Source organism: Saccopteryx leptura, chromosome 2 (genome assembly GCF_036850995.1).
Source record: "Saccopteryx leptura isolate mSacLep1 chromosome 2, mSacLep1_pri_phased_curated, whole genome shotgun sequence".
NCBI lineage: Eukaryota > Metazoa > Chordata > Mammalia > Chiroptera > Emballonuridae > Saccopteryx > Saccopteryx leptura.
The window spans coordinates 332,514,351-332,527,047 of record NC_089504.1 but is presented as its reverse complement, the minus strand read 5'-3'; the positions used below and the strand labels follow the sequence as shown (position 1 = coordinate 332,527,047).

Below are 12,697 nucleotides of genomic sequence, written 5' to 3'. Positions count from 1 at the left end.
CAGAAAGAGAGATGAGAAGCATCAATTCTTTGTTGTGGCACCTTAGTTGTTCATTGATTGCTTTCTCATATGTGCTTTGATTGGGGGCTACAGCAGACCAAGTGAACCCTTGCTCAAGCCAGTGATCTTGGGTTCAAGCTGGTGAGCTGTGCTCAAATCAGATGAGCCTGCGCTCAAGCCAGTGTCCTCAGGGTTTCGAACCTGGGTCCTCTGTATCCCAGTCTGACACTTTATCCACTGCACCACCACCTGGTCAGGCCAGACTTTAGGTTGTAATGGAAGCACAGATCTCCCCCAGTCAAGTTAATGTTCCCTGACAACATACTATAGGATAACACATGGATAGATAAGAGAGGTAATTTGTAATGTCAGAAAAAGTCTTTAGTTTATAAAGCATTTAAAGAAAGCTCTCAAATATACATAAAAATGAGACCTGACATGTAAAAGTTCTAAATATATTCTTTTCAAGGAAGTATGCCCATTTTACAAAGCACGACAGGATCTTTTCAGAAACATGAAGTGCGCTAAGTGTTTGAAACATTGTCCATAGAACTAAGTTTTATTCTTGAAAAAGTTAGCTGGCCTGACCTGTGCTGGTGCAGTGGATGAAGCATCGACCTGAAATGCTGAGGGCATAGGTTCAAAACCCCGGGCTTACCTGGTCAAGGCACATACAAGAAGCAACTACTGGCCCTGGCCGGTTGGCTCAGCGGTAGAGCGTCGGCCTGGCGTGTGGGGGACCTGGGTTTGATTCCCGGCCAGGGCACATAGGAGAAGCGCCCATTTGCTTCTCCACCCCCCTCCCTCCTTCCTCTCTGTCTCTCTCTTCCCCTCCCGCAGCCAAGGCTCCATTGGAGCAAAGATGGCCCGGGCGCTGGGGATGGCTCCTTGGCCTCTGCCCCAGGCGCTAGAGTGGCTCTGGTGGCAACAGAGCGACGCCCTGGAGGGGCAGAGCATCGCCCCCTGGTGGGCAGAGCGTTGCCCCCTGGTGGGCAGAGCGTCGCCCCTGGTGGGCGTGCCGGGTAGATCCCGGTCGGGCGCATGCAGGAGTCTGTCTGGCTGTCTCTCCCCGTTTCCAGCTTCAGAAAAATACAAAAAAAAAAAAAAAAAAAGAAAAAAAAAGCAACTACTACAAGTTGATATTTCTCGCCCTGCCCCCTTTGCTCTCTCTGTCTCTCCTCTCTCTAAAATCAACAAATAAAATCTTAAAAAGGTTAGCTGTACCAAAAATCTCCTGCCTTGCCAGAGTGAGTTAGAAAAGAAAATCGATTCTGCATACCCTTCATTCAAATGTTTCAGTATGAACTGTGGTCCAAACACTCAACTTCTTGAAAAAAAAAGAAAAGAAAAAAAAAAAAGCTTTGCCAGGCATCTTCAAGGCTATTCATTTCCTGGTTATAATGCTGTGGCAACCAATGCTGTGGGCACCCTGGCCATGCACTTCTTGGGCATGGCCAGGGTGAGCAAGCTCTCAGAGCAGTGTGGACGTGGCATTCTTTTCTACTAACTCATCTGAGCCACTTGGTCACCAGCGGTGAAACAGCCACGGGGGTTGAAAACCACAGAGTCTCCCAGCTTTCTGGCCGGGATAGGTCTAAACCTTTGCTACACATCCAGGTGAAAGAGAGTTACCCCCTCCCTCTGTCTCTTAAGTTTGAAACCACAAGCAGAAGTAATAATGCCCATACTGTCAGCATCTTTTGAAGTTTTTCCCCCTCTTTCTCAGTACTTATGTAGTCTCTATTTCATTTGTCAGCTTGGGGAGGTCCGGTAGAAAAAAAGTCATCTCTTTTCAGGCTTGCTAAAAAACGGAACTCAGATAGGCACATGTGATATAAAGTCATTGCTACAAGCTTGATTTTATTAGTATTTGGTCAGTGAATCTGCCAAGAGTACAGAATGAAAGCCAGATAATAAGGTCTGGAAAACAAATTTGGAGTTGCCATCCTAAGAAGAAATTGCCTGACAATAAAATGGCCCCACATTTATTTCTCGATTCACAATTTATACTCCACCAGTTTGTTTTTTTAAATATCTTATTCATTTTAGAGAGGGGAGAGAGAGAAAAAAAGAGAGAGAAAAGAGAGGGAGGAGCAGAAAGCATCAACTCCCATATGTGCCTTGACCAGGCAAGCCCAGAGTTTTGAACCATCAACCTCAGCATTCCAGGTTGACACTTTATCCACTGCGCCACCAAAGGTCAGGCCAAAGGCCATGTTGCTATTTCTCTATTCACAATTTATACTCCACCAGTTTTAACAAAGGACTTGAGGGAGCTAAATACCATAAATAAAACTGTGTCTAGAGGTAAGGAGCCTCACTGATTTCCTGCTTTATAATTATTTTTCAATTACAATACAACTACTAAGAGTTCAAGTTCCCACTGGAATGGTACACAACATTTTATTACTACTAGAAACCATAGGAATGTTCCAAGGAAACAGACTCATCATTTAGTGAGGTGGCATCTAGCCAAAACCCCAGGCAAACATCCCGATTGCCTACAGATTAGCTAAACTCCTTTTAAAGGGCTTAAGCCAGGGGTCCCCAAACTACGGCCCACAGGCCACATGCGGCCCCCTGAGGCCATTTATCCAGCCCCTGCCGCACTTCCGGAAGGGGCACCTCTTTCATTGGTGGTCAGTGAGAGGAGCACCATATGTGGCGGCGCCACAAAGCGCTGCATCACTCAAGTACAGTACTACTTCCGGTGATGCAGGATGCATGCCTCACGGCTCACGGCTCTGGAAGCGCGTCATATCACTTGTTCCGGCTAGCAGAGACAAATATGGACCCGGACATCGACCATCTCATTAGCCAAAAGCAGGCCCATAGTTCCCATTGAAATACTGGCCAGTTTGTTGATTTAAATTTACTTGTTCTTTATTTTAAATATTGTATTTGTTCCGTTTTGTTTTTTTACTTTAAAATAAGATATGTGCAGTGTGCATAGGGATTTGTTCATAGTTTTTTGTTTTTTTTTCAGGGACAGAGAGAGAGTCAGAGAGAGGGATAGACAGGGACAGACAGACAGGAACGGAGAAAGATGAGAAGCATCAATCATCAGTTTTTCGTTGTGAAACCTTAGTTGCTCATTGGTTGTTTTCTCATATGTGCCTTAACTGCAGGCCTTCAGTAGACCGAGTAACCCCTTGCTCGAGCCAGCGACCTTGGGTCCAAGCTGGTGAGCTTTTTGCTCAAACCAGATGAGCCTGCGCTCAAGCTGGTGACCTCAGGGTCTCAAACCTGGGTCCTCAGCATCCCAGTCCGACGCTCTATCCACTGTGCCACCGTTTGGTCAGGCCCTAGTTTTTTTTTTTAGTCCGGCCCTCCAACGGTTTGAGGGACAGTGAAATGGCCCCCTGTGTAAAAAGTTTGGGAACCCCTGGCTTAAGTTCTCCAGATACTAGTTTTAAGTCTTTTCTGGGAACTGAAAGTTTTTACTGGAGGGGAATTAATTACTTCAAGAAACATTCATCAAAATACGTGACCATCTTTCCAACCACAATGTTTTCCAAGTCCTCCCCCCTCAGATGCTAGGCAAGTCCTGTACTTCCTGGTGACAGCTCAGTGGCAACAGAACCTCTTTAGCTCATCTTCCATGGCTCCTCTCCTGTGGGTCCAAGTCCCCTTGGGACCCTACACTGAAGGCCCTACAGGGATGCGTGGCAAGTCCAATAAACAGGATTTCATTTCTTGTAGCTCCTGGATCTCGTCATTCCTAGGGCCACAGTGCATCAGTAGAAGTTTTTCTGCCTTTTGTATTGTGCTCAGAGCTTCGGGTATTGCAAACCTGAACCAAAGGAGGTAAGGAGAGTGAATCTACTCATTCAATCAAGCAAACACTAATTGAGGGCCTGCTCACACTATGAAGAATATAAAGATAATTATTGTCTTCAAGGATCTTACAATCAAGAAGGGCAGATAAGACACCTTTCACAAATACACTGCAAGAGAGAACAGTGTAATAAAAAATGTAAAAAGTCTAGGATGCTGAGAAACAGGCAAATCTCAAAGCACTAATCTGATATTTACCCCAAGGTTTACTCAGAAGTCTTCATCTGAGGGTAACCAAGTCCACCCGTGCAGTAAATCTGCAGCCCTTTTCTCTTTCTCTGTGACCAAACGGACTGCCTCTATCTTGGGAATCAAGTCTACCCACCATTCATAAACTGGATCATTCTTGGCTGTAGGGGCTGTCCTGTGCACTATGAGATATTTTAGTAGCAACTTTGGCCTCCACTCTGTCATGACAATCCAAAATGTCTCCAGACATTGATAAGTGCTCCCTGGGAAATTACTTCTTGTTGAAAACAACTCCTTTAAAGAGAATCAGACTAGGGCGCAGGCAGAGCCCCTGGAGTGAGGGTACTGCGAATGAGAGCGCAAAGGGAGGTATGAGTAAGCAGGAAGGACCAAGGATGCTAACTCGGGGTGGCCGTGGTGGGGCGCTTGGCAGGTCTCCCCAGGAGACTCCCTCAGAGCTGAGAGCTTCCCCATATCTCTCAGGAGAAACTTCTAAAGCTTCAACAAAACAGAAGGAAAGGATCTCTTCTAAAGGGAAAATAAAGAAGTTTCAATATGCTGAAAAGCACCACAGAAAAAAAAGTAACACACAGAAGAGCCTGATAAAAGAACAGTATGTGGCCTGGCGAAGTGCTAGGGAACAAGAGAAGACTTACCCATTGAAAAAGATCTGGGCCAGTTTGAAGAGCTCATGGCCCATTTCCACACTGGACGGCCCATGGCGAACCTCAACCACTCGGAGACTCTTCTGTAGATGGGTAGCTGATTTTTGCCAGTCCCCTGTAAAGAAATAAAAATCTGGTTCCAGAAAAGAGCTGCAATTAACTGTGGATGAACATTTTGGGGGTAAGTAGAGCTAAATGGAAGGGAGAGTGGCGTTCAGTTGAAAGACTAAGAGATAACAAACCGGACGAAGCTAGGGTCATGACCCAACACAAAAGGCAAAATTGTTCCTGGGAGCAGAGAATAAAGAGCCATGCCATACCTAAAGCAGCATAGGCCTGGGCCAGACTGTCCTCGATTTCTCCTACTACTCGGTGTTCTGCCGACAGGAAGCTCGTAGCATCACGCTGGCACCCCAACAGCAGCTGAACGGCTCGCTCTATCAATTCAAAGGAAAGGGGCCTCATTACAGACACAAACCCAGCCTAGAAATGAGAGCCCTGCTCTTAAATGCTATATTAGCTGGGCTAAATGTGGAAACCCTACTTCGTCTCTTTAGGTTGTGACCAATGCATAATGCTTGTTCCAATAAAGCTTTGTTCTCCCACATTTTCTCTTTCAATAGAAAATGGTGTGGGGTGAGACCTCCCCACATTTACACTGGGTTTCCAAGTTAAGTTTGAAATGGAATGACACATTCCACTTATGGTCGTTATTTCTCTTGACTCAGAAATCGAAGCCCAAGGTCAACTTTCATAAGTAGGGTAAATTAATTCCCATGACATCAAGCTCTAAGGCAGAGTTTTCAAGGGTAATGAGGAGCTCCACAACCCTCTCTGAAAAAAGCAGGGTACTTGTATCCATCGTAGACTGGCTCCCTGGGTCTCCAGGCTCTGCTAAGGGCAGAACAATCTTCCTAGGAAATTAGGTCACTAGGGCCTGGACTGAAAAGAAATGACACTGAACTTCTGGAATATGCACAAAGATCATGGAGGTCAGAGACAATCCTTCAGTGGTCGGCAAACTCATTAGTCAACAGAGCCAAATATCAACAGTACAACGATTGTAATTTCTTTTGAGAGCCAAATTTTTTAAACTTAAAAACTATATAGGTGGGTACATTCCTTATCGAGGTAGTTCCCGCATGTGGTGTTTTGTGTAAGAGCCACACTCAAGGGGCCAAAGAGCCGCATGTGGCTCACCAGCCGCAGTTTGCTGACCACTGCTTAGTTGTCATGGGATACTTTAAACATTGTCATCTGATGCATAGGAGAACTACAGCTTAAATCATCTGGCCCCCCCTTTGAAGGACCACACAAATTGAACTGGTTAGGCTTTGGTCTCCCTGGCCTACACAGCCATCTTGTGGCTGGCATGGGGATAATTAAATTCATGTCTTCAATCATTACTAGGTATCCTGGAGTCCGAGGCATTCAGAATGAATAAAAAGGAAGGGGCTGGCGGCCCGAAGCAGGGACCCAGTCTCACCTAGTTTACCATTTCCGAGGAGCTTCTGGGCCATCCCAATCCGCTTCTGAAGGTCCTGCAACCGGGAGACTAGGCGATCCCGGCTAACTGCTTCTGCACACGATGCACTGCCACAGCTCAGCACATCATCTCCCTGTGGAAGTCAGTTTTACCTTTATTCCTATATCAGAGTTGGTTAGCAAGACTGCATGTGCTTATATTTTAGGATCGCTCCATAGCTTCTGATCCTATGGAGGAAAGAGATTCCTGCAATAATATACCAGGACCAAAGCCTGACTGGATTTGGTTTGACAGCAGCAATTCTAATAAAAACAGTAACCAATTCCATATGCCCCCGAAGACTTCATTTTTACAACCCAAAATAAACTTGTACAGTCTGCAATTTCTTTTCATCTTGATAGCCCCTCTCTCATCTCTCTTTAAGGCCAGGACTTTGAATGACAGACACAGGTCTAGCAGTTATGGACAAGCCATAAGAGAACGGATAGGAAAAGGTGGTAGGGGAGGCCTCCCTACATTTGACCTTGAGTTTGCAACTTTAGCTTTCCCACACAGCCAGCTCCACGTTCCACTCATGTTTCCCCTAACACATCTGTATCCTCTGGCAGAGGAGAAAATCCCTGAGGTGAACAGTGGCTGTTTTACAGGTACTATTATCTATGCCCTCGTCTGGCAACAGCAACCTGGCTTCTTCTGAGGGTCCTCCTCCCACCTCCCATAGCCGATGCCTGGGAGCTAAGGGGGAGTGCACATGGCTCAGATCTGGCCCCTTCCTCTAGCTCAAATGGCTGGAGGAAAATATTTGACTTTGATTTTCCTTCAGCCACAGAAATCGAATCAATGAAACTCAAAAAATTTTGCCTGGACCGCTGTTAGACCAGCACATGTTTTTGGTCATCTTGCCACCACAAGAGGGAAATCTGTCTGAGGATGGAGCTAACAGAGAAAATGGAGCTGAGGGAGGTAGAGAGAAAAATTGGGTCTTGGTAATAACACCTAAGCCCCTGGATCAAAACGTATGTGAAGTGCCTCTATCCTGGGATCTTTTATTTATTCTATTCTATTCTATTTTATTTTATTTTTTTTAAAAAAAGATATTATTTATTGATTTTAGAGAGAAGAGAGAAAGAGAGAAAGGGGGGCAGGAGCAGGAAGCATCAACTCATAGCAAGCCCGGGGTTTAGATCTGAAGACCTCAGCATTCCAGGTTGATGCCCCATCCACTGCGCCACCACAGGTCAGGCTATCCTGGGACCTTTTAGTGATTTACTTCAGCAAATAAATTCCCAGTCCCCTACCCCACCCCCTTAAGCCAGGTTAGGTGGGATTTGCTGTTATTTGCTCTTGCAAATCTTCCTCTTGTAAGATTACTAAATCCAACCTTCACTGTGGATCCTGCAGAGAGGTAATCAATGTATGGAGAAGATGGGCTGAAAGGGAAGAGAGAGCGCTGCTTGTAGCACCTGTAAACTGCAATGGCTTCCTCATAAAGGTTTATGGCCTTCGGGCTGGATAACTGACCTCCAGGAGAAGTTGAGGAGAGAGGAAGCAGAGATTCACCTGCATGAGCTCTCTGCAGCTGTTACAACAGAAGGCTTCCCACCGGGGCCCTGCAGCCCTCACGCGCTTTTCAGTTTGACAAGCCAGGCAGTTGCAGTCAAAGAAATACTGAGACCTCAGCTTCTGTTGCCTTTCAGCAACACTCATCCTGCTCTCGTGAGGCCCTGCAGAGAGATCACACTTGGTCAATATTTAAGGCACTACTTAAAAAACTTAGGCTTAGCAGAGGGTCCCGTCAGTTACTCATCATGTGACAGGTGCCCTTTACCCAAACGTTCATGGAACTAGATAAACTAGATATGGAAATAAGCATCCCAGCTGCAGGGACAGGAAGGCAAAGCCAAAAAGTTGTTTCTGGCCCATTTTCAGAATAGGAAGTTTACGGGGATGAAGCAGTGATGTACATGTCATTTAGACATAATAGTGTCCAGGAAGAAGGACTCCCTACTTTTTTTTCCCCCCAAATATGCACTGTTTCTTCCAGGAAACAATCACTGGGCAGATGTCTTCACCTGCCCAGTGGTTTGCTAATTCTAATTCCTTTTCTGCTGGACAAGGTGGACAGTAGTGAGGAGGGGTGGCTCACCATAACAGTGGAGAATCTCTTGCCCTTTCCCAATAGGCTGTGATGCCCGAACGGTGGCGACAGTGCTAACGAAGGACACACTGGTGTTGGGGCTGCACGAATGGTTCAGGAGGCTGACAACGGGGAAGATGCCTGTGGCAAGGCGTACCTGCCTGCTGTCGGTAACGATGTTCTCTTTAGATCCTGAAAGTCCAAGAGGAGAAAGGATAAAAAACTGTCAGAATCAGTCCTGGCCTCGCCATCCGTTCCTCAGAAGATGAGTTGGGCAATGGGCCTGACGCCCATCTGAGTCATAGCTCCACAGCCAGATCCAATATAAGTCAGATGGAACATGACTCACAGTAAACTCTAGTCCCCAGGAAGCAAAGCAAATGAACATATGAAAAAGTCCACCGGGATCCGGGAACCTAACCGTTGTGTCTCAATACCACACACACAAAAACCCCCCCCACAAAGATTAGAATTCATAACAAATATAAAAAAAGAAATTATCAGGAGGTAGCTTTCTAGCTAGACACCTTCATAATGTTCATGAGGACACAGAATCTAAAGTACCTGTTGAATTTAGTATTTCCCAAGGATTTTTATAGTCGTAGTGCTTTTATTTAACTGGTCTTTGGTAGGTTAATAGAACAAGTAACCTAATTACTATCTGGAACTAAACAAGCTGATAATATACTTTTAAAAATCAATAGTTCTTATGCTCATTCTGCCCTCTGTTTCAACTTCATGGGAAATCAGTTAGTAGTTCTCATTGAAAAGAAATACTGGACTAGCTCAAGATAGTTTCATGTCCCGAACAAGATAGTTTTGTATCTTCCTCTTCTTTTTTTTAAACAATGTCTTCTTTGAAACACAATTAACCAGCAGTTTAACTACATGACTGAAAATTAGGAAGGAAGGAAGAAAAAGTCCTGTAAGCAGTGAGCTTATTTCCACACCAAAGCTCATGCGCTTATAGTCACATGTGAGTTCTCTGTACTCTGGAACAGGCCTGCTTGCTCTTATTTTAGCCACAGTTCTAACCGAATAACTGGCTTAGTTATTCAGTTTCTCAGCCCATATCAGTCCAGAAACAGAGAACTAATAAGAGGCAGGGTTTTTTTTTGTATTTTTCTGAAGCTGGAAACGGGGAGGCAGTCAGACAGACTCCCGCATGCGCCTGACCGGGATCCACCTGGCACGCCCACCAGGGGGCGATGCTCTGCCCATCCGGGGCGTCGCTCCGTCACGACCAGAGCCACTCTAGCGCCTGGGGCAGAGGCCAAGGAGCCATCCCCAGCGCCCGGGCCATCTTTTGCTCCAATGGAGCCTCGGCTGCGGGAGGGGAAGAGAGAGACAGAGAGGAAGGAGAGGGGGAGGGGTGGAGAAGCAGATGGGCGCCTCTCCTGTGTGCCTTGGCCAGGAATCGAACCAGGGACCTCTGCACGCTAGGCCGACGCTCTACCACTGAGCCAACCGGCCAGGGCCAAGAGGCAGGTTTTGACAATGACCAAAGAGACAGGTGACAGACTGGAGGAGACAGAAAACTTACAGAATTAACAGCCTTAAGACAAATAAAAACACTGTACCATTCAAATTATACTATAACTGCAGCACTTCACTTAACCAGACGTTCCTAGACTGACAGCACACCTGACTGGGTTTGTGTAATAGCCACCCATATCTCAGGGACAGGCACAATATACAGATAAGCTGGGCATCCAGAAAGGCTTAAATTGTGCTCAGTGGCCTTGGCTTTAGTAAGAGAAAATCTTATTTCCAACAAAATTGCTTGAATTATGAAAGATACTGGTATTTAAAGGGAAATGTTCAGCTTTCTGGAAAACTGAAAAACCATCAGATAACGGTGGTCTCACTGTATATGCCAGAAATCTCAAAACACCAATCTCTAAAGAAAGTAGTTTAGGTACAAATGTAATGAATAGAGAAAATATCATGAACCATCATGTGAAAATGTTCCAAAAAGGAAAACATGAAATATAGGAATAATGTAGTCTCTGCAGACCAGTCTATTATCTATTGCTATGGAGAACAAGAATAGAACAAATAAAATTCACAGAGAATCCAAATGATTTAATTTTAGTCAACAATTCTACAAATTGTATTGAAATCTTTCATCAGAGCTGCTCCTCAGTGTTTAAGGGATTTTGGCTTCCCCTCCTCCATCCTGTCCAATGCTTCCCCGTCCTGTCGACGTGCTAATGAGCAGTGAAAATGCTAAAAGGTGGGCAGCAGGAAGGAGCAGGACAGGGCACGAACAGTTTGTGGTCTGAATAATCAGCCTCTGCATAATTAAAAGTTGACATGCATTCCCAACTACTGATAACTGGCAATCTATATTAGAACAGCTGCTAAGATTTTCCCAGAAAAAATGATCACAACACAGTGAGTAATGTCAGCTTCATGAATTATTTATAAGTCATCCTCTAACAGAAGTAGGCCCAGGAACTGAGTCCGATGAGTATTTATGTCAGGGTTGAGTCTCTCTCTAATTATTTCTAAAAAATTAAGTATTGATTTTAAAAAATTATTCAAAATTTTGCATTAGTCATCTATTAGTAGATAATAGAAAGTGAGACTATGTATGCGCCTTATTAACCATGTTTAATATGCGACATTTTGTGTAAAAGAACATACAAAAAAAGAGAATGAGTCTTTATTTTACCAAAGAGTAATTGCTAATATCCCTAGTGCATTTAAAATAGAATTCAAGTAAAGAAAAAAAATAATTCATTCACAATACTTAGTATATATCCATTATGGTAAATATTTAACTTTTTTTTATATCTTTTTTTATTTATTCATTTTTAGAGAGGAGAGAGAGAGATAGAGAGAGAGGAGAGAGAGACAGACAGAGAGAGAGAGAAGGGAGGAGGAGCTGGAAGCATCAACTCCCATATGACCTTGACCAGGCAAGCCCAAGGTTTTGAACCGGCGACCTCAGCATTTCCAGGTCGTCGCTTTATCCACTGTGCCATCACAGATCAGGCAATATTTTACTTTTTATTTTTTCTCCAAGTAAGAGGAGGGGAGATAGACAGAGTCCTGCATGCGTGCGCCCTGACCGGGATCCACCCAGCAACCCCCGTCTGTGATTGATCCTCTGCCCATCTGGAGCGATGCACTGCAACTGAGCTATTTTTAGTCCCAGAGGTGGAGGCTCCAAGGGCCATCCTTAGTGCCTGGCCAATGTGCTTGAACCAATCAAGCCATAGCTGAGGGAGAGCAAGAGAAAGAGAGAGAAGAGTGGGAGGGGGGAAAAGCAGATGGTCACTTCTCCTGTGTGCCCTGACTGGGAATCGAACCCAGGATATCCACATGCCAGGCTGATGCTCTACCACTGAGCCAACTGGCCAGGGACTCGGTAAATATTTTACAAAACAAGAAATCTATGTGTATATCAAGTAATCAAGGATCCAAAGTGAAGTAAATTCCTTGGTTGTTGAAGAGTGAAAGCAAAGGGCAGTGAATTGATCCGAACCTACACAGAACCTTCTTAAGCCTTGTTATGACATGAATTCAGCTACATCACAAATGTGCCATTCCCACGAGATAAAATCATAAATACCAAGGTTTAGAATATCAGTGGTCAATTCTGACCCTTCAGTACCAAAGAGAGATTTTTGAGGAACTTTGATTAAATAGAATGTATGCAAAGATAAACACACACATTTTTATAGGTTTGTGTCGGGCTATCCTAGTTAATGCTTTAATCCTTCTGTGCTATTAATGAAATTGCTGCTAATGAAATTCAGTGAGAACACTAAATTGGGAGGTGCTGGAACCCCAAAGAAATAATAAAAAGGGATATAACAAGATTAGAAATATGAGCAGACTAGCCCTGGGCGGTTGGCTCAATGGTAGAGCATCAACTCAGCATGTGGAAGTCCCAGGTTTGATTCCCAGACAGGGCACACAGAAGCGCCCACCTGCTTCTCCACTCTTCCCCCTCTCCTTCCTCTCTATCTCTCTCTCTTCCTCTCCCACAGCCAAGGCTCCATTGAAAGTTGGCCCCAGGGCGCTGAGGATGGCTCCATGACCTCCACCTCAGGTGCTAGAACGGCTCAGGTTGCAACAGAGAAACGCTCCAGATGGGCAGAGCATTGACCCTAGTGGGCATGCTGGGTGGAACCCAGCTGGGTGCATGCAGGAGTCTCTCTGCCTTCCTGCTTCACACTTCAGAAAAATACAAAAAAAACCCCCAAAAAACCCACATTAAAAAAACAAACAACATACAAAAAAGAGCAGCCTAAAACAGTTTGTCTGAATTAAAAAATAAAAGTGAACATTGCTAGTAGGCATGTAACTGGTACGTACAACTTTATTGGAGGGCAATTTGGCGATATGTATCGTGTCATATGCCCTGGCTAG

At 44.9% G+C, this 12,697-nt stretch overlaps 1 protein-coding gene across 3 annotated transcripts in view; it reads right to left on the bottom strand.

The window, feature by feature from the left end:
- Positions 1-3,204: 3,204 nt before the first annotated feature.
- Positions 3,205-12,697, bottom strand: part of SMYD4 (SET and MYND domain containing 4) — a 40,021-nt gene continuing 30,528 nt past the window's right edge. For all 3 annotated transcript variants that reach the window (XM_066363480.1, XM_066363481.1, XM_066363483.1), the window contains 6 exons: positions 8,324-8,506; positions 7,738-7,901; positions 6,178-6,310; positions 5,012-5,128; positions 4,683-4,806; positions 3,205-3,793 (listed from right to left, as the gene is read on the bottom strand). In XM_066363480.1, the coding sequence (XP_066219577.1) occupies positions 3,640-3,793; positions 4,683-4,806; positions 5,012-5,128; positions 6,178-6,310; positions 7,738-7,901; positions 8,324-8,506 (875 nt within the window). In that variant the 3' untranslated portion in view covers positions 3,205-3,639. The remainder of the gene's footprint in view (positions 3,794-4,682; positions 4,807-5,011; positions 5,129-6,177; positions 6,311-7,737; positions 7,902-8,323; positions 8,507-12,697) is intronic.